Genomic DNA, 26,427 nt, shown 5'->3' on the forward strand with positions numbered 1-26,427 from the left:
GGTTACACTAATGAGTGTACTGGCCCTTTAAATCTTAAAGCTCTGGGCGTTACACTAATGAGTTTACTGGCCCTTGAAATCTTAAAGCAGAGGCAGAGAGGCGGAGGCAGAGACAGGAGAAACACCCGGAGAGTGACGGACTGGGGCTCGCATGCGGGCGCATCCCGCGATGCGAGTCCCAGCCCCGTCGGCAGCAGAAGTTAAGGGGACCATACGCTCACGGCCAGTGTGTGAGGCCGGAGCGCATAGCGTAACAATTGGTCTTTCCTACTTTTAGCAGGGGGTTGTGTTTCTTTATGTATCTTGTTTATATCGTCGTCATCTCCTCTTTTTCTGGGAGTGTTTGTGCAGGGCATTGGTTGAGTAAGAGGAATGTGGTGGATGTCTGTTTGGATGGTGTGTGTTTTGTACTGGTTGTGTATTACATTTAGTGATTATTTTTGAAACAGTTGAGTTGGTGAACTTGGTGGATAATATTGGTGTTGGATACTTGCGTCTGGGATACTGACGTTATCTGTAAGGACGTGGTTGTGGTGATTGGTGACATGGAAAGTAATAGTTGTGGTTGTGTCTTGAAGGGGGGTTGTAGAAATTGTGATAAAAAGGTCTGTGTGGTGTCCCGGTACAGTATTGCATACCGTACCTAGTGTAGAGGTCCCCAAAGTCAGAGTAACTATGTTCAGGTATGGTTCCTAAGGTGGGACAGCCCCTAGTCGCCTCTCCTCAAATTTATCTATAATGCTAATATATGTAGATGTTTAATAAATATATATATTAATGTATAGTACTTACCTTGTTCAGCGTTGCAGGACCTTCGGTCATGTGACCATTCTAATAACAGCTATGGTATGTTATAGGACCTTAGAAGGTCCTTGGGTCACGTGTTACCCACAAATCTCTGTAATGGGGATTGACATCAGTATGGACCAATTAGCGTTAGTCCAGCCCCTGCCCATATAAGGGAGCTGCGTCCAATTATCGCTCTCTTTGGTTGCTTCTCTCGTGGGTGTCGGACTAACAGGACGGTGCTACGCAACTTTCAAAGACACGCTAGGCGAAAAACCTGCTGGCCTCAGCTGAACCAAAACCGTGAGTTTAAATCTAATTCCCCTCTAAAGCTAACGTGACTACTGGATAGCAACTAATTCCCCTAAATCCAGTGGAACAACGCACAGTACTAAAAAACTCTAAATGCTAAACTCCCAACCATTGTCAATCTCGAAGGAAAACCATTGTTATGCTTAGAGACTGTTATGTTATTGAAGCTTGCAGAAAAACTTCAGTAAACGTTAATACTGTTTCAGAAAACTCTCCAGTTGTGGACAATCTATTCTTATTATCTACCTCCCTATCGCTCTTGGGAAGGGTGACGGTAGGAAAAGCATTATTGAGAAGCCCGCACCCTGGCATCACGAATAGCAAGGGTTAACAAGCACCCTTTAATAACCGCACAGATACACTCCCCACTACCCTACATCCCCCAGGCTATCACATCTGTGTCTGCTGTGAGGAGATTTGCTGGCACTTCTCACAGTGTTGCCTCTCCCAAAAAAATTAGTGTTCATCTTAGCTGCCACGATAATTGTTTGGATTTTTTCTGGGTGATCTCTTTCTCAAGATTGTAGGCTCTTCAAATTATTTTTTTATTCATCATTGATTGTGAATGAATTCAGAAGATCCTTCATTTTCATGATTTCTTTATCTAATTCAACAACCAGCTCTTTTCTCCTTTCAATAACTAGTTTCACAATACTCACTGATTGTTCTTTGAGTAGAGAGTCCCATTTTTGATTGAACTCAGGACTGTTTAAATCACTTGTAGCTACCTTATGGACCGTCAAACCTTTTGGTGTGATGCCCAAATTTAGGTAGTGCTGCAGACTTTTACCTTCCCACTGCAGTCTTAATCTTTTACAGAGTATATATTCTAAATGTCTTAACGTTTGTGCTATTGTCGGATTGTCTTTAGAATTATTATGTGACTGTGAGGAGTCAGGGAGCTGGTTGTTTCCAAGAAAGCAGAAATCATCTATAATTTTCTTTTTGGACTCAAGATGTGTCCAAATATTCATATTGAAAAGCAAAATCACTAAAGGGTATATGAAAATGAAAAAAGAAGAAAGTCGAGTAGGAAGCCAGAAGTCAAGGATGCCGGGTAATACAAAAGATACAGGGAACGCACGCTAGCTACTGAAGTCAAGACTGTTTCACAGGTGCTGACTGGGAGCCAACTGCTGGGTTAAATAGTTAGGCCACAGGTGCTCAATCATTCAGCTGACCAGCCAGACAGCAGGGTGTAACCCGGCAACCAAATAAACAAAGAACCTGTCAGAACTTATTAACCCTGTAGGTTCTGACAGTACCCCCCCCCCCCCTTTAGGAGGGGCCACCAGACCCTTCACAATCTGAGAGAAAAGAGGTCTTGACTTGGATACAGATGGACCATCAATGTCCTCATCTGTATCCTCATCCTTCAAATTACACCACTCATTAGTGTCCTCAGAGTCATACTCCCGAATATCAGTACTTCCCCTTGACTGCAAGTAGACTTGAGTACACTCCACCCTCTTATCACCCATGGTGTCATATGATGCTGGTTCAGCCAGAGACTGCTGGAAAACAGGTTTTACAATACTCTTAGATAGAGATGAGTGAATCGAAGTTGACGAACTCGAATTCATTACGAATTTCATGAAAAATTCGATTCGCAACGAATACGAATATCGCCGTGATTCTATCGCACGAATCGCTTCATTAAACTCCATTTTACAGCGTTCCAGCCTATTGGAGACCTAAGATGGCGGATCCACATGTGAGTACATGGGGCAGGGGATTATGGGAGGGCGGGAAACAGTGGGAAGGAATGAAGGTAGGCGGGCTGACCTTGAACCACATGTGAGATGCAGCCTATCAGTGTTCACTGACCCCTGTGATGTCACAGCCCCTATATAATCGGCGGCCATCTTGCCTCTCTTCATTTCATCTATGCACTCAGATGGAGAGGACGGGACTGCGTGTGTGTGAATAGCTCCTACCACAGCGTTACACTGCAACTGCTAGTCACATCATCATTAGGGAAAGTCAGGAGTGCAGAGTGCTGTGCTGTTACACTGAGAAGGATCATTGATAGCTAAACCTCCTATTCACGTTATTGAGTATTGCAGTATGTCAGCTGCCTCATACAGATCTCCAAGCTGCCTGAACTTTCTGAAGCATCTTATCTCCTCATTTTTCAGCCCAATTGAGTTTATTTTTATTTGCTTCACAAATCTTCTGCTACTCAGAATTGTGTGACAGAGTGCAATTTAGGGTTTAATCCCTGGATTTTATTTTGTGTTGCTGCACTGTTGGGTCCTGCTGCTGTTCAGAAATAAGTCATATTAGTGTGGACTTTAGTGCCTTTTTATCATTTTCACCTGTTACTCTGTCTCTGTGCTAAATTCAGTGTTATACTACACGTTATACACCTCCCGGAGTATTAAAGAAAAAAAGTTTTTCCTGCGTACAAATATGTTATTTCAGTGGCCTTATCATTGCAAAGGGCCTACATACAAGCAAATAGCGTACCATATACTACCTTTTTTTCTGTCTCTGTGCTAAATTAAGTGTTATACCACACGTTATACACCTGCCGGTGTATTAAAGAAAAAAAAGGTTTTCCTGCGTACAAATACGCTTAACAGTGGCCATATCATTGCAAAGGGCCTAAATACAAGCAAATAGCGTACCATATACTACCTTTTTTCCTGTCTCTGAGCTAAATTCAGTGTTATACCACACGTTATACACCTGCCAGTGTATTAAATAATTTTTTTTCCCCTGCATACAAATACGCTTTTTCAGTGGCCTTATCATTGCAAAGGACCTACATACAAGCAAATAGCGTACCCTATACTACCTTTTTTTCTGTCTCTGTGCTAAATTAAGTGTTATACCCTCATAAACGCACTAAGTATGTCAGGCAGGGAAGTGCCAGCACGTGCACAGAGAAGGGGCAGAGGCCTACATACATCAGGCAGAGTTGGCAGCAGACTTGGGGCGAGTGGCAGCAGGAGTCGCAGCAATAGGCCTGAGCTCCTGTTAACACCCAGCGGTCGTGTCGTCGACCCATCTCTCCTCGTCAATTGGTTTGCACACTCATCCCCATCATCACAAGCGACATCTGACAACCCCAGTCAAGAGTCGGTGGATTCCTCAAACACAACCCTCAGTTGGTATGGCCCGGGAGCAGTCCCTGTAATCCCATTGCCTTTGTCCTATGCTGTTCCCTCTCCCAAAGAAGTATCTCATGCTTTGGGTTCAGCTCCACTATTTAGCGAGGACAATGTAATAGAGGACAGTCAGCATCTAATGGGCAGCCAAGAATGTGAGGAGACATGCGTCCCTTGCTCCGCAAGGCGGCCAAGTAGTGATGCGGAGAGTGACGTGGGAGGCGGTGTTTCAATTGCTCAGGGTCCTGAGGCAGACACTGTTGTGGAACACAAGGAGGACATCAGTGATGTGCACACATCTTTTGATGATGATGAAGCCGATCGCAATTGGGAGCCGGGTGCAGAAGCCGGGGCTTCATCATCATCAGGAGAAGAGATTTGCTCTTTGTCTATGAGGCAGCAAGGCGGTAGCACGGTTGGCAATCAGCGTGGTGGTGTCAGTAGTGGAAATTCAGGAGCCAAACGTGCCAGGGGGAGACCACCTGCTTCGCGGCAAGCTACCATTCAGGGAGGTAGTGGAACAGGGGTTCCTGGAGACGGCGCCAATAGCAGTGAAATAGTGCGAACTACGGGTGGGAAAATCAGCTACTCTGTGGTGTGGTTGTTCTTCATAAAGAATCCGGAGGACCTTAGCGTAGTCACATGCAAAATCTGGGGGCAGAAAGTGAAGCATGGCCAGGGTCCCAATCTCTGCACCACGGCCCTGCGTCAACACATGATTCGCCACCATAAAGCGGCCTGGGATAACCGTGGCTCCGAGGTAGTGGTCCAGCCTGCCGCATCACCCAGTGGCCATCCGCTCTCTCCGTCATCCAGCCAAGGCTCCACCACCTCAGCCGAAGGGAGCATTGTGTCAAACCATCCTTCTTGCGCTCCTGCTTCTTCCGCTCATAGTCAGCCATTCTGCCAACAATCGATCGGCGAAGCCATGTCCAAGAGACAACAGTATGCGCCCACTCATCCAATGGCACAGAAGTTGAATGTGCTTCTGTCCAAGTTGCTGGTGTTGCAGTCCCTCCCTTTCCAACTGGTGGACTCTGCAGCTTTCAGGGAATTGATGGCTTGTGCCGAGCTGAGGTGGAGAGTCCCAAGCCGTCGTTTCTTTGCGAAGAAGGCAGTACCAGCACTGCATAAGTTTGTACAAGAGAAGGTGAGCCAGTCCTTGAGCCTGTCGATGTGTTCAAAAGTGCACGGCAGCGCCGATGTGTGGAGCTGTAACTATAAAGACAATATATAAAAGACAATACATGTCTTTTACGGCCCACTGGGTAAATGTTGTTCCTGCACAGCCACAGCAGCAACTTGGACAGGTCACACCGCTTCCTCCTCCACGCTCTCGCTCCCAGGCAGTTGGTCCTTTTACAGTGTGCGCCTCCTCCTCCCCCGTGTCCTCGGCCTCCACTGCACATCCAAATCTCGGTGGCCCTTCATCGTTACATGTGTGTAGGGCACAGCGGTGTCAAGCCGTCCTTCACATGGTTTGCCTTGGCGAACGGAGTCACACAGGGGAGGAACTGCTGAAGTTCATTAGGGAAGAAATCCGAGTAGGGCTTACTCCACGAAATCTGGAAATGGGAACCAGGGTGACTGACAATGGGAAGAACATTGTGGCCACGCTGCGACAAGGTAGTGTGAACCATTCGCCCTGCATGGCACACGTGTTGAATTTGGTTGTCAAGAAGTTCATCAAGTCTTCACCCCATTTGCAAGACGTCCTGACAATGGCAAGGAAACTGTGCATGCACTTCAGCCACTCGTACACCGCCAAGCACACTTTGCTTGAGCTGCAGCGTCAGAACGGTATCCCACAACATAGTCTCATTTGTGACGTTGCCACACATTGGAATTCCACCCTCCATATGTTGGACAGACTATACGAACAAAGAAAAGCCATCACGGATTTTTTGATGATACAAGCAGATAGGAGTACTCCCCTGTGTAACTTCAATGTGAACGAGTGGCAGCTCATACGTGACACCTGCCGTTTGCTGAGGCCCTTTGAGGAAGCCACATTTTTGGTTAGTCGTTCGAATTACCCCATGAACGACGTAATTCCACTCCTACATTTACTCCAAAAAATTATTGAAAACATGGCTGGTCACAGCAATGGAGATGTTGCGCCTACATCAGAAGGCTACATGAGTCCTGTGGGGGATAAACTGGAGGAGGATGATGAGGGCAGAGCGGAGCACAGTTTACGGTGGATGAGATGGCCGGTGTTTCTGGTCATTGGACAGGAGGGGAGGAGCAGGAGCAGCCAGAGGAGCTGGAGGGTTATTACGAAGGTGGCGAGACAGAGGACCCAGACACACCGTGGCAGTGTGCAGTGGAGATGGAGGCAGGTAGTCCCAATGAGTCACTGTCACAAATGGCACGATGCATGCTTAGTTGCTTGCGTAGTGACCCCCGAATTGTCAAAATTCGTCAGCGCGATGAATTCTGGATCTCCACCTTATTAGACCCTCGCTACCGGCCCAGAATGGGGGCCTTTTTTACACCCACTGAGAGGGAGGACAAACTGACCTACTTCAGGGAGCTTCTACGTAATCGGTTGGCAGATGCCTATCGGCCACATGGCCCATCCACTCGCAGGTCTGACTCGGGGGGCCCTCTGCGCTCACCTTCCACTGCCACGGCTGCTGGGGAGGGGAGGGGTGGCAGGAGCAGTACCGGCTCAATCAGCAGCAGCCTGAGTCTACAGTCACTGATGAGTAGCTTCCTTCAGCCGCATAGTGAAGCTACTCATCAGCAGCAGGTGGACATGGAGCAGGACCTGAACCAGAAGGTGATGGCTTACCTCGACATGACCCTGTCAACAACCGTTGAAGATCCGCTGGACTTTTGGGCAGCCAAACTCGATTTATGGCCGCAACTAGCGGAGTTTGCCCTGGAAAAGCTGTCCTGCCCGGCCAGTAGTGTGCCATCAGAGCGGGTGTTTAGTTCGGCCGGGGCCATAGTCACCCCAAGGCGAACTCGTCTGTCCACTGCAAATGTGGAGAGACTGACGTTTGTCAAGATGAATCAGGGATGGATCAGCCAGGATTTCCAGCCACCAATGACAGATGGGTCTGAGTAGATTGACCATGCTCCTACAACAACATTTTCTCTTTTGTGGTTGGTTATGAAACCCTCTGGGGCAGACCTGGGGATTGTGCGGCCCGTTTGACACATACGGCCCTTTGATTGGCTCTGACCGGCCCGTGCTGATTGGGGAACAATTATGCTGCCTAATCTGGGGGACATCTATGCTGCCTAATCTGAGGGACAAGTATGCTCCTAATCTGGGTGACATCTATGCTGCCTAATCTGGGGGACAACTATGCTCCGAATATGGGGAAAACTGAAGCTTCTGGCTTTGGGCCTATAATTTTTTGAAGTTTAGCAGTAGCTAAATACATGCTTAATGCAAATGTCAACATTGATCTTTAAATGTAAGGGGTTATGAAACCCTCTTGGGTACTGCAAATGTATGCTCCAGACTCATTCTGTGTCTTTCAGGAATTACTGGCCTCCCTGGTGCCTCAGGCCTTGGGCCTTAAATTTTTGGATGTTTAGCAGTAGCTAAATACATGCTTAATGCAAATTTCAACAATGATCGTTAAATTCTCGGCGCTCTGCCAGGGCCTTCTCCTACCCCGCCTGGGCCGATCCGAGGACCTCACTAACCAACTCACTCACTAATCCAATCGCTTATAGCAACGGGCGGTGTGTACAAAGGGCAGGGACTTAATAAACGCCAGCTTATGACCCTCACTTACTGGTAATTCCTCGTTTTTCGGTCCCGAACAGCCCGACCGAGCAGCCGGGTCACTTTCACTTTAGAAGCGGCAGCCAGCTTTGACCGCCGCTTCTAAACGGTTAATACCGCACATCGCCGCGATCGGCGATGTGTGGTATTAGCCGCGGGTCCCGGCCGTTGATGAGCGCCGGGACCGACGAGATATGATGCGGGATCGCGGCGCGATCCCGCTTCATATCGCGGGAGCTGGCGCAGGACGTAAATATACGTTCTGCGTAGTTAAGGGGTTAAAAATTTTTTATTTTGTCAGACAATTTCGATAAAATTTTGCGTTTTTTTGGGGTGGATTGTGAAGCCCGGGTGACGGGTGTGTAGTGTGTACTCGTGCATCAGCCAACTCCAGGCTGTGTCTTTCAGGCAATCTATGGGTTACTGATGCAGCTGAGGTGGGGCCTTGGTCTTGGAATTTCAATTATTTTAAAAAATTGAACATATTGTGTGGTTTATTATATTATAGAAGAATGTCTTTGGGTGGTCCACCGTCCTGCCTTATAGAGTCTTCTGAAATGTTGGATATGCGCTTGTGCTTACACAAAGTTGTAAATAAAAAAAAAAAATGTATACAATTTTTTTGATTTTGGGGCGGATTGTGAAGCCCTGTGTGTACTGGTGCATCAGCCAACTCCAGGCTTTGTCCTTCAGGAAATGAATGGGTTCCTGATGCTGCAGAGGTGGGGCCTGGGTCTGGTATTTTAAAATTTTTGGATTGCGGGTGCTACAAAAAAAGATGGACACACCCTAATCCGTTCAGTGGAGCGCGCCTGCGGCCCCGGACATCTGAGGGCATAACACACCTGTTATTGCTCGAACTCAGGAGAAGGGGGTTCATCATCGGGAGAAGAGAGTTGCAGGTTGCCCTTGAGTCAGCAAGGCGGTAGCACGGTTGGCAGTCATCGTGGTGTGGCAGTAGTGGAAATTCTGGAGCCAAACGTGCCCGGGGGAGACCACCTGCTTCGCGGCAGCTTACCTTTCCGGGAGTTAGCGGGTTACCAGCATCGGTCGATGAAAGATAGAGACACGCTAATCCGTTCAGTGGAGCGCGCCTGCGGCCCTGGAAATCGGAGGGCATAACACACCTGGTATTGCTTGATCTCGCAATTGATCGTGCAAAGGTAGGGGGTTATTAAAGCCTCTTGGGTACTGCTGAGGCCTACTCTTGACTGCTCCTGGTGCAATGTATGGGGTAATTAAACACTCTTGGGTAGTGTTTTTTTTTTTTATTTACTGATAATTTTATCAGTAATAAAATTGAATTTTCCAGAATGCTAATCGTTGCACAACGGAACGCTTGTTGCGTGTGATTTTTTAATGAAAAAAATAAAAAAAATACGGACAGGGATTAACTCTGCTTCATCATTTTGGGTGAAAAAAGTCCTTTGGTGATCTGATCTTTTGGAGACAGATGCGCTTACACACATATTGAATTCGTTTTTGTAAAAAAATTTAAAACATTGTGTGGTTTATTATTTTTGAGAAGAATGTTTTTGGGTGGTCCACCGTCCTGCATTATAGAGTCTTGTGAACTGTTGGATATGTGCTTGTTCTTACACAAAGGTATTTCTTTAAAAAATTTCTAAAATGTTGTTGTTTTTTGGAGGGGATTGTGAAGCCCTGGTGTGTACTCTTGCATCAGCCAACTCCAGGCTGTGTCATGCAGGCAATATATGGGTTACTGACGCCGCAGGGGTGGGGCCTGGTTCTGGAAATTTCAAAATTTTTGGATAGCGGGTGCTACCAATGAGAAATCTTTGTCAAAAATTTCATATATTGTGTTTTTTTTTTTTTTTGGGGGGGGGGGGGGGGGGGGTTGTGAAGCCCTGGTGTGTAGTGTACTAGTGCATCAGCCAACTCCATGCTGTGCCATTCAGCCACTAAATGGTCTCCTCTTACCACGCTATGTCAACGCTATGTCATTCAGTCACTATATGTGTTACGCCGAGCACTCCGGGTCCCCGCTCCTCCCCGAGGCGCTCGCAGCGTCCTCTCATTCGCAGCGCCCCGTTCAGACCTCCTGACCGGGTGCGCTGCGATATTACTCCCAGCCGGGATGCGAATCGCGACGCGGGTAGCGCCCGCTCGCGATGCGCATCCCGGCTCCCGTACCTGACCCGTTCTCCGTCTGAGTTGTCCCGGTGCGCGCCGCCCCGCTCCTTAGGGCGCGCGCGCGCCGGGTCTCTGCGATTTAAAGGGCCACTGCGCCACCGATTGGCGCAGCAGGCCTAATCAGTATCTTCACCTGTGCACTTCCTACTTATACCTCACTTCCCCTGCACTCCCTTGCCGGATCTTGTTGCCATTGTGCCAGTGAAAGCGTTTCCTTGTGTGTTCCTAGCCTGTGTTCCAGACCTCCTGCCGTTGCCCCTGACTACGATCCTTGCTGCCTGCCCTGACCTTCTGCTATGTCCGACCTTCTTCTTGTCTACTCCCTTGTACCGCGCTTATCTCAGCAGTCCGAGAGGTTGAGCCGTTGCCGGTGGATACGACCTGGTTGCTACCGCCGCTGCAAGACCATCCCGCTTTGCGGCGGGCTCTGGTGAATACCAGTAGCAACTTAGAACCGGTCCACCGACACGGTCCACGCCAATCCCTCTCTGGCACAGAGGATCCACCTCCAGCCAGCTGAATCGTGACAGTAGATCCGGCCATGGATCCCACTGAGGTCCCACTGCCAGTTGTCGCCGACCTCACCACGGTGGTCGCCCAGCAGTCGCAACAGATAGCGCAACAAGGCCACCAGCTGTCTCAACTGACCATGATGCTACAGCAGCTACTACCACAGCTTCAGCAATCATCTCCTCCGCCAGCTCCTGCACCTCCTCTGCAGCGAGTGGCCGCTTCCAGCCTCCGATTATCCTTGCCGGATAAATTTGATGGGGACTCTAAGTTTTGCCGTGGTTTTCTTTCGCAATGTTCCCTGCATTTGGAGATAATGTCGGACCAGTTTCCAACTGAAAGGTCTAAGGTGGCTTTCGTAGTCAGCCTTCTGTCTGGGAAAGCCCTGTCATGGGCCACACCGCTCTGGGACCGCAATGATCCTGTCACTGCCTCTGTACACTCCTTCTTCACGGAGATTCGAAGTGTCTTTAAGGAACCTGCCTGAGCCTCTTCTGCCGAGACTGCCCTGCTGAACCTGGTCCAGGGTAATTCTTCTGTTGGCGAGTACGCCATCCAGTTCCGTACTCTTGCCTCCAAATTATCCTGGAATAACGAGGCCCTCTGCGCGACCTTTAAAAAAGGCCTATCCAGTAACATTAAAGATGTGCTGGCCGCACGAGAAATTCCTTCTAACCTACATGAACTTATTCATCTTGCCACCCGCATTGACATGCGTTTTTCCGAAAGGCGTCAGGAGCTCCGCCAGGATATGGACTTTGTTCGCACGAGGCGGTTTCTCTCCCCGGCTCCTCTCTCCTCTGGTCCTCTGCAATCCATTCCTGTGCCTCCCGCCGTGGAGGCTATGCAAGTTGACCGGTCTCGCTTGACACCTCAAGAGAGGACACGACGCCGCATGGAGAACCTTTGCCTGTACTGTGCCGGTACCGAACATTTCTTGAAGCATTGTCCTATCTGTCCTCCTCGCCAGGAAAGACGCACGCTGACTCCGCACAAAGGTGAGACAGCTCTTGATGTGAACTCTGCTTCCCCACGTCTTACTGTGACTGTGCGGATGTCTTCTTCTACCTTCTCCTTCTCTGCTATGGCCTTCTTGGATTCCGGATCTGCAGGAAATTTTATTTTGGCCTCCCTCATCAACAGGTTCAACATCCCAGTGACCAGTCTCGCCCGACCCCTCTACATCAACTCTGTTAACAATGAAAGATTGGACTGTACCGTGCGTTACCGCACGGAACCTCTCTTAATGTGCATCGGACCCCATCACGAAAAAATTGAATTTTTGGTCCTCTCTAACTGCACTTCAGAGATCCTTCTTGGATTACCGTGGCTTCAACGCCATTCCCCAACCCTTGATTGGACCACAGGGGAAATCAAGAACTGGGGTACTTCTTGCCACAAGGACTGTCTTAAACCGGCTCCCAGTACTCACAGTCGTGACCCTGTTGTTCCTCCGGTATCTGGTCTTCCTAAGGCCTATCTGAACTATGCTGATGTTTTTTGCAAGAAACAAGCAGAGACTTTGCCTCCTCACAGGCCTTATGACTGTCCTATTGACCTCCTCCCGGGTACTACTCCACCCCGGGGCAAAATCTATCCTCTGTCTGCTCCAGAAACCCAAGCCATGTCGGAATACATCCAGGAGAACTTAAAAAAGGGGTTTATCCGCAAGTCCTCCTCTCCTGCCGGAGCTGGATTTTTTTTTGTCTCCAAAAAAGATGGCTCCCTACGCCCTTGCATTGATTACCGCGGACTTAATAAAATCACGGTAAAAAAACGCTACCTCCTAACTCTTATCTCGGAACTCTTTGACCGCCTACAAGGCGCCCACATCTTTACCAAGCTGGACTTAAGAGGTGCTTATAATCTCATCCGCATCAGGGAGGGGGACGAATGGAAGACTGCATTTAACACCAGAGATGGACACTTTGAGTATCTGGTCATGCCCTTCGGCCTTTGCAACGCCCCTGCCGTCTTCCAAGACTTTGTGAATGAAATTTTTCGTGATCTTCTATATACCTGTGTTGTGGTTTACCTGGACGATATTCTGATTTTTTCTGCCAACTTGGAAGAACACCGCCAGCATGTCCGCATGGTTCTTCAGAGACTTCGGGATAATTAACTTTATGCCAAAATGGAAAAATGTCTCTTTGAATGTCAGTCTCTTCCTTTCCTAGGATACTTAGTCTCTGGCCAAGGACTACAAATGGACCCAGATAAACTATCTGCCGTATTAGATTGGCCACGCCCCTCCGGACTCCGTGCTATCCAACGTTTTTTGGGGTTCGCCAATTATTACAGACAATTTATTCCACACTTTTCTACTATTGTTGCTCCTATCGTGGCTCTAACCAAGAAAAATGCCAATCCTAAGTCCTGGTCTCCTCAAGCGGAAGACGCATTTAAACATCTCAAGTCTGCCTTTTCTTCTGCTCCCGTACTCTCCAGACCTGACCCATCTAAACCCTTCTTATTGGAGGTAGACGCCTCCTCAGTGGGAGCTGGAGCAGTTCTTCTACAAAGAAATTCTTCCGGGCATGCTGTTACTTGTGGGTTTTTTTCTAGGACCTTCTCTCCGGCGGAGAAAAACTACTCCATTGGTGATTGAGAATTACTGGCCATAAAATTGGCGCTTGAGGAGTGGAGGCACCTGCTGGAGGGATCCAAATATCTAGTTATTATTTACACTGATCACAAGAATCTCTCTTATCTCCAGTCTGCCCAACGTCTGAACCCTCGCCAGGCTAGGTGGTCGTTGTTCTTTGCCCGTTTTAACTTTGAAATCCATTTTCGCCCTGCTGACAAGAACATTAGGGCCGATGCCCTCTCTCGTTCTTCTGATGCCTCTGAAGTGGAAGCCTCTCCGCAACACATCATTCCTCTGGACTGTCTGATCTCCACTTCTCCAGCTTCCATCAGACAAACTCCTCCAGGGAAGACCTTCGTTTCTCCACGCCAGCGCCTCGGGATTCTCAAGTGGGGACACTCCTCCCACCTCGCAGGCCATGCGGGCATCAAAAAATCCGTTCAACTCATCTCTCGTTTTTATTGGTGGCCTACTCTGGAGACTGACGTTGTTGATTTTGTGCGGGCCTGTACTGTCTGTGCCCGGGATAAGACTCCTCGCCAGAAGCCTGCTGGTCTCCTTCATCCTCTGCCTGTTCCTGAACAACCTTGGTCACAGATTGGTATCGACTTTATTACTGACTTGCCCTTATCCCGTGGCAACACAGTTGTTTGGGAGGTCGTTGATCGATTTTACAAGATGGCACATTTTATCCCTCTTCCAGGCCTTCCTTCAGCACCTCTGTTGGCAAAGCAATTTTTTACACACATTTTTCGCCTCCACGGGTTGCCCACGCATATCGTCTCGGATAGAGGCGTTCAATTCGTGTCTAAATTCTGGAGGGCCCTCTGTAAGCAGCTCAAGATCAAATTAAACTTCTCTTCTTCTTATCATCCCCAATCCAATGGGCAAGTAGAAAGAATTAATCAGGTCCTGGGTGACTATTTACGACATTTTGTTTCCTCCCGCCAGGATGACTGGGCAGATCTTCTACCATGGACCGAATTCTCATACAACTTCAGAGTCTCCGAATCTTCTGCTAAATCCCCATTTTTCGTGGTGTACGGCTGTCACCCTCTTCCTCCCCTCCCCACTCCCATGCCCTCTGGTTTGCCCGCTGTTGATGAAGTGACTCAAGATCTTTCCACCATATGGAAAGAAACCCAAAATTCTCTTTTACAGGCTTCATCCCGGATGAAAAAATTTGCTGATAAAAAAAAGAAGAACCCCCCCATTTTTGCTCCCGGAGACAAGGTATGGCTCTCCGCTAAGTATGTCCGCTTTCGTGTCCCCAGTTATAAACTGGGACCACGCTATCTTGGTCCTTTCAAAATCTTGTGCCAGATCAACCCTGTCTCTTACAAACTCCTTCTTCCTCCTTCTCTCCGTATTCCCAATGCCTTCCATGTCTCTCTCCTTAAACCACTCATCCTTAACCGCTTCTCTCCCAAAGTTGTCTCTCCCACTCCTGTTTCCGGTTCGTCTGACGTCTTCTCGGTGAAGGAGATTCTAGCATCCAAGACAGTCAGAGGTAAAAGATTCTTCTTGGTTGACTGGGAGAATTGTGGCCCAGAGGAGAGATCTTGGGAACCTGAGGACAACATCCTAGACAAAAGTCTTATCCTCAGGTTCTCAGGCTCCAAGAAGAGGGGGAGACCCAAGGGGGGGGGGTTACTGTTACGCCGAGCACTCCGGGTCCCCGCTCCTCCCCGGAGCGCTCGCAGCGTCCTGCCGCTGCAAGTCTATCCCGTTTGCGGCTGGCTCTGGTGAAAACCAGTAACCCCTTAGATTCCGTTCCCCTGGTACGGCCCACGCCATCACCTCACTGACACAGAGGATCCACATTCAGTGTCCTCGCTGCATACCAGTCCGGATCCTGACAGACGCAACCACAACCCTCTTCCTCTTCACCAGCACTCTCGCCCGATGAAGGTGGTAATGCCACTTGTCCTGCAGGTAAACTTGCTTGGGACATGTTCACGCCTTGCTCTTGCTGCAACTTGACATCCACAGATTCCTCACCCCCATCCTCCTCTTGTTTTACTGGGGATTTCATCCTGGAGAAGCGATCCTCATTGAGCAGCTTCTCTCTGAATAAATCAATCCCCTCCAGGATGGCCATTTTCCTCAGTTAAGCCCCCTCTATCTCAAGCTTCAAGGGCTTAACCCTTGCAGCATACTCGGGTCTTCTCTGCTTGATTGTCATGCTTGCTTGATACTTAGAAAACTTCAGCTCTTCACTCAGGTCTCTGAGCTTCTTTCCCAGGAGTTTGTACTCACCGAACTTGGCAGAAAGTCTGGAGCCGTATGTTGTCAGTGACTCCTTGGGCCTTCTCTGGCCCCACTGCTCCACAACCTGGCCCTTGGAAGAGCCCTTCCACGCTGCTGGGGCCTTCTTTACACCTGTCTTGCTTGCAGGCTTTGCTTCCTTGTTGGGAGTCTTGCGGCTTCCAACCGTCGCTAGAGGGGCAGGATCCACATCGCTGCGGACCCTACCAGATCTTCTTACCCCTCCAGCCAGGGAGCTGGCAGGTAGCTTTCCCTCTACCGCTGCCCCTTAGGCCCCAATCCCCCGTGATCTATGGCCCAGCAGTGACGGCGTCCAGAACACGAAAGCTTGCAGCTTCAGCATTCATGATGCCATGCCACTACCCTCTATTCATGTCTGTGGGAGGGGGCGTGATGGCTAGTCCATAGCCGTCACGCCTCCTCACATAGACGTGAATTGAGGAAACGTGGCGGTCAGCATCGCCAGTCATTGGGCACAGAGCAGAGTTTACTCCCTCCACCGAATGACAGGGGTGCCGCAGCAGAGATCGTGGGGGTCCCCAGCGGTGTGACCCCCGCAATCTAACCTCTTACCCCCTATTATTTGCATAGGGGATAAGATGTTTACAGCATAGAAACCTTTAACTTACTAGGGGAAAGAGTCAGCACAGCCAAGCTTCAGACACTAGAGAGAGCCTGCTTCTCTAGCGACGCCTGGTTGCGCTAACTCTACCTTAACCCTTACCCCCCATAAGTATACATCAATGAGGCAGATATCGCCAGCATGGGGACTCCTTTCTGGCCATCAGTTACCAGAGCAATGATTTAGTCATCACATTCCCATCACTGTGAGATCTAAGCATGTACAGGCTGCCTAAGAGTGACAGCTGTGTGATTAAAGTAACCACACTCCTATAACCCTCAGCAGACTGTACAGGAGAATAAATAAATAAATTATATTGTATGTGGGCTGGGTGTCTATAAAGGTGTCGCTTGCACAAAGGGGCCCCCATGATCTTCTATTGCCAAGGGGCCCCTTGAGGTGTCAGTCCAACCCTGCTTCCTTTTATGTGCCAGGACGCTAGTAAAATCATTGTGTGCCAGAATTATTCAGAGCAGATATTCTGTAGTGTACTTAGGCCCTAACAATATGGTGTTTGGTAAGTATATGATTTATTTTGCAGTACATGTTGACATAGAAAATTGTATTTTGCCATATCAACAATATATATATATATACCGTATTTATCGGCGTATAACACGCACTTTTTAGGCTAAAATTTTTTGCCTAAAGTCTGTGTGCGTGTTATACGCCGATACACCCCCAGGAAAGGCAGGGGGAGAGAGGCCGTCGCTGCCCGCTTCTCTCCCCCTGCCTTTCCTGGGGTCTAGAGCGCTGCTGTCGGCCCTTTTCACCCCCTGGTTATCAGCGCCGCTGCCCGTTCTGTCCCCCTGACTATCGGTGCCGGCGCCCCATTGCCGGCGCCGATAGCCAGGGAGAGAGAAGCGGCGCCGACAGCCAGGGGGAGAGAAGGGGCAGCGGCACCCATTGCCGGCGCCGCTGCCCCGTTGCCTCCCCCCATCCCCGGTGGCATAATTACCTGAGTCGGGTCTGCGCTGCTCCAGGCCTCCGGCGTGCGTCCCCGGCGTCATTACTATGCGCTGAACGGCGCGGCGCATGACGTCAGAGCGCCGCGCCGTGCATAGCAATGACGCTGGGGACGCACGACGGAGGCCTGGAGCAGCGCGGACCCGACTCAGGTAATTATTCCACTGGGGATGGGGGGAGGCAACGGGGCAGCGGCGCCGGCAATGGGTGCCGCTGCCCCTTCTCTCCCCCTGGCTGTCGGCGCCGCTTCTCTCTCCCTGGCTATCGGCGCCGGCACCGATAGTCAGGGGGACAGAACGGGCAGCGGCGCCGATAACCAGGGGGTGAAAAGGGCCGACAGCAGCGCTCTAGACCCCAGGAAAGGCAGGGGGAGAGAAGCGGGCAGCGACGGCCTCTCTCCCTCTGCCTTTCCTGGGGGTATATATCGGGGTATGCACGCGCACACACGCACCCCCATTTTACCATGGATATTTGGGTAAAAAACTTTTTTTACCCAAATATCCTTGGTAAAATGAGGGTGCGTGTTATAGGCCGGTGCGTGGTATACCCCGATAAATACGGTATATACAATCATTTATTTTTCTATCATATACCCTGGTAGTGCTGTTGCGCAGCAGAATGGGGGGGGGGGCGTGTATGCGGAGGCAGACCTAAACATATGTGCCAGTGCTGTGTGCTTTCCCCACAGGCTTATTTATTTATTTATTGTGTGTGTGTGTGTGTTTGTATTGGGGGTTTGTTATTGCAACTTAAATAGTCTCAATTTTATTTTTACATAAGAAAATATGCACATCTTTTTTTTCTTCTGTTCCCTCACTTACACTCCCCACTTTGTAGGTCCATCAGACTCTGATGGGCTAACAGTGGTCTACCAATCCCCTGGTTCACTTCAACTTCAGCAAATTAATGGGGGGGGGGGGAGGGGTGTTTGATCATGGAAAGCAATGGGGTGAGGGAAAAAGGAGGGCATATAAATATTTGCTAAGGGGCCCCCTTTCTTTTATGTAGTCAAAATGCTCACTTCACTGCCAAATAATTTCTTGGAGGGATGTAATTTAGAAATTGGGTCGCTTCTGGGGATTTACACTGCACAGTTACCTTAAAAGCTCTTCAAATCCAACAAAACACCCAAAAACCATTCCAGAAAAGGCTGCACTAATGGTGCTCCTTTCCTTCCGAGTTCTGCAGTGTACTCAAACACAAGTGTAATACTACATATGAGACATTTCTATACTATGCATAATAAATGGTGTTGTGCTTTTTCTCCTATAAGCCCTGGTGAATATCAAAATTTTAAGGCTAAAATAAGATATCACTGATTTTATTTTTCATTTTCACAGCCCACCTGTGAAAATGAAAAATAACCTGAATCAAATTACTCACACCAGCCTGTGAGTGTAGATTTGGTCACTTCTGGGGTATATTGTAAAATTAGTGTATTGATCCCTTCTGAGCGGTTCTGTGTGCTAAAACAGCAGTATATGACACACATAGCATATACTTATGCTTTTTTTTAATACCCTAATAAACAGGAAGCCCCAAAATCCACTAGGTGCTCCTTAATATTTAAAACTTGTCTATGAGTCAAGTAGCACTGTAAAGCCACAAATGGGATATTTATAAAAACTGCAGGATTAGGGAAATTACTGCTGAGTTGAAGTACAGAGTCCTTTTTGCCTGCCATGCAGAGGCTGGGACATGAGGGCAAGTGAGCAGAGCATGGGGTATTTCCATACTCAAAAAAAATGGGTTTACAAATTTTGGGGGGCATTTTCTCCTATTAACCATTGTAAAAATTTAAGATTTTGGGAAAAACCTGGTGTGATAGGCTGTGGCACTTGAGCTGCTTGACTCCACCTACTTTACGCTTGGTTGAGAAATAAGAAGGCAGTTTTATTAATTTGGCAAGAACAATCAGACCCAGGAAAGGAAAAGTTAACTGACAGATTTATTTAACAACATTTTTACACACGATCTCTTACTGACCTTTCAGGTTACAAGACCCTCTTGAAATGTTTGTCTGGCATGTTCTGCAATCAAGAACTTATTGGAATTATGGGTCCTTCTGGTGCTGGAAAATCCACATTAATGAACATTCTGGCTGGATACAGGTAAGAACTAGTAAAAATTAACTACGCTGTTAAACTTGACTACATACTTTGTTGTATTGCACTGAAAAGTATGCTTATAGGTACTGGGATCTTCCAAGTCCTTAGTAAACCATTGCATTCAGGGTCCCTAGAAAGATCTTTAAAACATACCTTATATTAATACCTAATACAATTGTATTATCACTCATTGATCCATCCATCACCAAAATTAGAGTTCCTTTTTATGCTGTCCCTGCAAGAGCATCTGTCTTTGTGCTCCTAATATAAAGTGTAAATAACTCAAAATAAGGGTCCCAAATGAGGGGTGGTCTAACAACAGTTAATTTGTGTGCAGCTCAGCCTTAAAAAAACAGAGTATGGTTGTCCACTTTTATCCCTCACTATAGATTATTAAAACGTAACTTTCAATTCAAAAAATGAAATGGTGAGTACCCAAATTCATAGTGTAGGTTGAAAACTCACACATTTTACACCAAACCACTACATGTTGTTGGTTGCTTTGTAAGCATACTAAGTCAGAAATATTCACCAGGCACACCTGCAGTGTTTACATGTTTTGTCACTACGTGTGACGTCCTCAGAGGTTATGGGGCAATTATCACTCATTGATTCATCCATCACCGAAATTAGAGTTCCTTTTTATGCTGTCCCTATAAGAGCATATGTCTGTGTGCTCCAAATATAAAGTGTAGCCCACTTTTCATGTACACCATCAGTTATTGAAACCATGAGCTACTGGTGTTACTTTGTAAATGTTTTTTTTAAACACTTGTTTGTCTGTTCATGTTTTTTTTTCAGATACACTTTTACAACATAAACTGACAAATGGAGCAGCCAGTGAAGAGGATGCCAAATTTTAGAATGTTGTACAATCTCCTAATAAATTATTTATTGGGCTGATAAAGTATTACAGGATTCTGCAACATTCTATGATTTTGTATCAATCTATCTATCTATCCTTGAGAAAGACAGGGTGATGCTGTTGAAACGTTACATGTGACCATGGGTCAATAAAAACACGTTTATTTAACTGGAGTACTGCGGAACCTCTTTTTAGTGTTCTGGATCTATGTGCGGTCTGCAAATGGGGCCGACTACATCTGTTTGCACCTGATAACTACTTGCACTGCTTGGTTGTGCTACTCACTCTGTTGGATTGTATATATATATATATATATATATATATATATATATATATATGTCTTATGTATATACAGTATAGGCAAAAGGGATAAGTTTTCTTCTTAACCACTTAAGGACGCAGCTCATTTTCACCTTAAAGGGGTTCTCCCTTGTTTATACTGTTTTTTGTTATTATGTTTGTGTGTTATAAGTGTATAAGTATGTGTTTTTTTATGTGTGTTGTGATTATGTATATATGTATTTTCTTACCTTTTGTGAAGATCTGGAAGCTGGTCCCTTTTTCTTCCAGCGGCTTGCTGTGTGACCTCGGCCTCCGCCATGTTGTGTTCGGTAAGTGGAATGTTGGGGGGTGTGTTCTTGCTTCTGTCCTTCCTATCTTCTGACGTCCGAGGCGAATCTTTTCTTCCTGTTTCTTCCATGGCTCAGTGACGAATCTGCTGCCTCTTCCGGCGCATGCGCAGGTAGTTTTTTTTTTTACCAATAAAGTTTTTTTTGTCTAATTGACAAACTGTCTGCGCATGCGCGAGTACGCAAGTGCTACGCTAACAGTGTAGCGTAGGTTAGGTCTACATTAATAGCGTAGCTTCGCACAAGTGCAGACAGTTTGTCAATTAGACAAAAAAACTTTATTGGTAAAAAAAAAAAAAAACTACCTGCGCATGCGCCGGAAGAGGCCGCAGATTCGTCACTGGGCCACGGAAGAAACAGGAAGAAAAGATTCGCCTCGGACGTCAGAAGATAGGAAGGACAGAAGCAAGAACACCCCCCCCCCCAGACATCCCACTTACCAAACACAACGTGGCGGAGGCCGAGGTTACACAGCAAGCCGCTGGAAGAAAAAGGGGCCAGCTTCCGGATCTTCACAAAAGGTAAGAAAATACATATATTCATAATCACAACACACATAAAAAAACACATACTTATGCACACATAACACACAAACATAATAACAAAAAACAGTATAAACGAGGGAGAACCCCTTTAAGGACACAGACCTTTTTTGCAAATATTACCACTATCACTTTATATATTAATAACTCTGGGATGCTTTTACTTTTTATTCTGATTCAGAGATTGTTTTTTCTTGACATATTCTACTTTAACATAGTGGTAAATTGTCGTTGTTACTTACATCCTTTCTTGGTGAAAAATCCCCAAATGTCATGAAAATTTTGCATTTTTGTAACTTTGAAACTCTCTGCTTGTAAGGAAAATGGATATTCCCAAAAAATTATATATTGATTCACAAATATAATATGTCTACTTTATGTTTGCATCACAAAGTTGACATGTTTTTACTTTTTGAAGACATCAGAGGGCTTCAAAGTTCAGCAGCAATTTTCAAATGTTTCATGAAAATTACAAAATCTGAATATTTCAGGGACCAGTTCAGTTTGAAGTGGATTCAAGGATCTTTCATGTTAGAAATACCCCATAAATGACCCCATTATAAAAACTGCACCCTTCAAAGTATTCAAAATGACATTCAGAAAGTGTGTTAACCCTTTAGGTGTTTCACAGTAATAGCAGCAAAGTGAAGGAGAAAATTCAAAAGCTTAATTTTTTACACTTGCATGTTCTTGTAGAGTCATATTTTTAATTTTTACAAGGGGTAAAAGGAGAGAAATCCCCCCCAAAATGTGGAACCCAATTTCTCTAGAGTAAGAAAATACCTCATTTGTAGATGTAAAGTGCTCTGTGGGTGCACTAGAGGGCTCAGAAGGGAAGTAGTGACAATTGGATTTTGGTGAGTGAATCTTGCTGAAAAGGTTTTTTGGGGGGGCATGTTGCATTAAGGAAGACCCTATGGTGCCAGAACAGCAAAAAAAAAATAAACAAAACACATGGCATACTATTTTGGAAACTGCACCCCTCAAGGAATGTAACAAGGGTACAGTAAAGGGCTGTGCAAATTAAAAATTAAATTTTTTATTTTCATGGACCACTGTTCCAAAAATCTGTCAGACACCTGTGGGGCATAAATGCTCACTGTACCCCTTTTGTACCCCTATATTACGTGAGGGGTGTAGTTTCCAAAATGGTCACATGTGGGGGGTTCCATTGTTCTAGCACCATGGGGGCTTTGTAAACACACATGGCCTTCAATTCCGGATACATTTTCTCTCCAAAAACTTAATGGAGCTCCTTCTCTTCTGAGCCCTGTAATTCGCCCGCAGAGCACTTTACATCCACATGTGGGGTATTTCCATACTCAGAAAAAAATGGGGCTACAAATGTTGTGGGCATTTTTCCTATTTCCCTTGTGAAAATGAAAAATTTAGGGTAACACCAGCACTTTATTGGAAAATTTTTTTTTTCATTTTCCCGTCAAACACCTGTGGGGTGTTAAGGCTCACTATACCCCTTGTTACGTTCCATGAGGGGTGTATTTTCCAAAATGCGGTCACACGTGAGTATTTTTTTTTTCTGCTTATGTTAGAACCTCTGTAAAATCAGCCACCCCTGGGCAAATCACCAATTTAGGCCTCAAATGTACATAGTGCGCTCTCACTCCTGATCCACATATGCAGTATTTCCATACTCAGGAGAAATTGAGATACAAATTTTGGGGGTCATTTTTCCTTTTACCTCTTGTGAAAATGAAAAGTATGGGGCAACACCAGCATGTTAGTGTAAAAATTTTTTTTTACACTAAAATGCTGGTGTGGACCCCAACTTTTCCTTTTCATAAGGGGTAAAAGGAGATAAATCCCCCAAATTTTTTTAAAGCAATTCCTTCAGAGTACGGAAATACGCCATATGTGGCCCTATAATGTTTCCTTGAAATACGACAGGGCCCTGAAGTGAGAGAGCGCCATGCGCATTTGAGGCCTACATTAGGGATTTGCATAGGGGTGGACTCGGACGCAAGCGTTACAATTGGCTCTGCTATCAAAAATATTCTACGCCAGTGATTCCCAAACAGGGTGCCTCCAGTTGTTGCTAAACTCCCAGCATGCCTGGACAGTCAATGGCTGTCTGGAAATGCTGGGAGTTGTTGTTTTGCAACAGCTGGAGGCTCCCTTTTGGAAACACTGCTGTATGATACATTTTTTTTTTATTTGGGGGGGGGGGGGGGGCAGTGTAAGGTTGTGTATATGTAATGTTTTACCGTTTATTTTGTGTTAGTGTAGTGTTTTTAGGGTACCTTCACATGGGCGGGGGTTTTACGGTGAGTTTCCCGGTAGGAGTTTCAGCTGTGGCAGTAAATTTGCCACAGCTCAAACTTGGAGCAGGAAACTCACTGTAAACCTGCCCGTGTCAATGTACCCTGTGCATTCATATGGGGGGCAAACCTCCAGCTGTTGCAAAACTACAACTCCCAGCATGCACTGACAGACCATGCATGCTGGGAGTTCTACTTTTGCAACAGCTGTAGGCACACTGGTTAGAAAACCTTGAGTTAGGTTCTGTTACCTGACTCAGTATTTTCCAACCAGTGTGCCTCAAGCTGTTGCAAAACTACAACTCCCAGCATGTACTGATCGCCAAAGGGCATGCTGGGAGTTGTAGTTATGCGTATATATAGAAACAGACATACAACTGGGAATTGCACTTAAAAAGTTCTTTATCTCGATATTTATCCATGTTCAAACTTGAAATGAGATATACAGAACATAATCACCCGGTGCTCAATGAACTGATCAGAGGTAATTCCACTCGGTGTCTTCAGAACCTTCCATCCCAGACTTGCTGCTTGTTGGACGGTGTGTTCCTGGCCATGTGGATGCTAATTCTGAGGGGGTGTGGAAAGGCTCGCTGGCATGCGAGCTGCTGGACGTTTCAGGAGTCTCCTCCCTTTCTCAACATAGTTCCTGTGCACCCACCACCATACACTTATACAGGTACGTTCTCTCGCAAGAATTCATTTCTATATACAAAATATAAAATAATTAAAACCAGGATTCGAATCGGACAGTATTCATACACACCGTCCAACAAGCAGCAAGTCTGGGATGGAAGGTTCTGAAGACACCGAGTGGAATTACCTCTGAGCAGTTCATTGAGCACCGGGTGATTATGTTCTGTATATCTCATTTCAAGTTTGTACATGGATAAATATCGAGATAAAGAACTTTTTAAGTGCAATTCCCAGTTGTATGTCTGTTTCTATATATACGGTTTACTGCACTCAGGATACGGAGCCCTGGGATAGACATAGGGAAGCCACCCATTTTGTGAACACCTGTGGTCTGATTATATTGAAAAGTTGAGTTGTAGTTATGCAACAGCTGGAGGCATGCAACTACAACTCCCTGCATGCCGAGACAGCCTTTTGCTGTTCGTGCATGCTGGGAGTTATAGCTTTGCAAGATTTTGATGGCCATGGTTTAGAGACCACTGCATAGTGTTCTCCAAACTGTGGCCCTCCAGATGTTGCAAAACTACTAATCCCAGCATGCCCAGACAGCAAACTGCTGTGTGGACATGCTGGGAGTTGTAGTTTTGCTAGATCTAGAGGGCCACAGTTTAGAGGCCACTGCACATGGATCTCAAAACTGTTGCCTTGCAGATATTGCTAGGCAATTACCCCCTGTAGCAGGATCGCCGCACAAGGTGGAGGAACGCCACCCGGTAAGTGCCCTCCACCGCCACTCGAATCACGGTTCCCCCGCTCTGCCCGGATTACCGTGGGTAAGCAGAGTGGGGAAACCGAACTTTAACCCCCCACCCCGCCCTCGATCTGCTATTGGCCGGTCACTTCTGACTGACCAATAGCAGGGATAGGAGGGGTGGCACCCCTGCCACCTCACTCCTATCCCTTCAGGATGTCTTGGACACCCCCAATACCCCTTATTTTCTGGGTCACTGGAGACCTGTATGACTCAGAATCGCCACAGATTGCCGACATGGGGGCGTCTCAGAACCCCCTCGACGATGCGCCGGGATGCCTGCTGAATGATTTTAGCAGGCATCCTGGTCTGGCTAGTGGCGGGGACCGAAATTCCAACTGGCGTACCTGTACGTCCTGCGTCCTGCGTCCAGAGGTTAAGGAGGGGCACCCCTTCTGGGATATGGAGATTCAAAAGGTCATTAGCACGGGCTTTCTGGGAAAAGGAATATGCAAAGCAGCTCACCACATCACCTTCACAGGTAGCATTCCCTAAAATCAGCTTTTATCTCCAACTACAGAGGAACTGATCAGGATAACCTGTGAAGGTGGTGTGATGAGCTGCATTGCATATTCCTTATTTCAAATCCTGTATACTGAAACCAATATTACCAATAATACAAGTATACTTGGAGAAATATTATCAGCATACATATTACCATGATACTGTTAACTGACAAAACCCTGTATACTGAGACCAATAATACCAGTATAAAAGCATATATCCCCCCCCCCCCCCCCATACAGTGACTGGATATGGGACCACAGGTCAGAATTCCAACATGATATCGACCCCAAACATATCTCCAAGAAGACAACTGCCCCGCTAAAGAAGCTGAAGGTAAAGTTGATGAACTGGCTACACATGTCTGCAGACCTAAACCCTATTTAGCATCTGTGTTGCATCCTCTAGATGATAGTGGGGGATGAATACAAGAAACACAAAAAGGATAGGGTTACTATAAACGTCAAAATATATTGACTAAAGAATTATATTATGTAATGTAATTGCTAATAGTAACGCACTCAAGGTGCAAAAGTAAAACCAAAATCACTATGAACTCCCATACATATTAGCACAACAAAAGAAGATGGAGTCACTTTATAGAAATATACAAAATCAAAAATTTATTAAATCACATATATAAAAACACATTGGAGGCATAACACACTTAATGGGGGATAGAAAACAAAAAACACCAAGGTGTCACACTGTACCCTGTCATTAAAAGTAGTAACGTATGGTAAATATATATATATATATATATATATATATATATATATATATATAATATATATATATAATGGAGAGCTACAAAGAAGAAAAACAGCCCTATAGTGATTAATACATACAGGGTGACACCCTGTTCCCCGAGATCGTGCATTGTCTAAGTATGTATTAATCACTATAGGGCTGTTTTTCTTCTTTGTAGCTCTCCATTATATATATATATAAATTTACCATACGTTACTACTTTTAATGAACGGGGTACAG

The 26,427-nt window shown here is 46.5% G+C and overlaps 1 protein-coding gene across 11 annotated transcripts in view; it reads left to right on the plus strand.

The window, feature by feature from the left end:
* ABCG4 (ATP binding cassette subfamily G member 4) overlaps positions 1-26,427 on the plus strand; it is a 522,357-nt gene that overhangs the window by 41,666 nt on the left and 454,264 nt on the right. For all 11 annotated transcript variants that reach the window (XM_056543428.1, XM_056543421.1, XM_056543422.1 and 8 more), the window contains one exon: positions 19,060-19,177. In XM_056543428.1, the coding sequence (XP_056399403.1) occupies positions 19,060-19,177 (118 nt within the window). The remainder of the gene's footprint in view (positions 1-19,059; positions 19,178-26,427) is intronic.

This window comes from Hyla sarda, chromosome 10, assembly GCF_029499605.1.
Source record: "Hyla sarda isolate aHylSar1 chromosome 10, aHylSar1.hap1, whole genome shotgun sequence".
NCBI lineage: Eukaryota > Metazoa > Chordata > Amphibia > Anura > Hylidae > Hyla > Hyla sarda.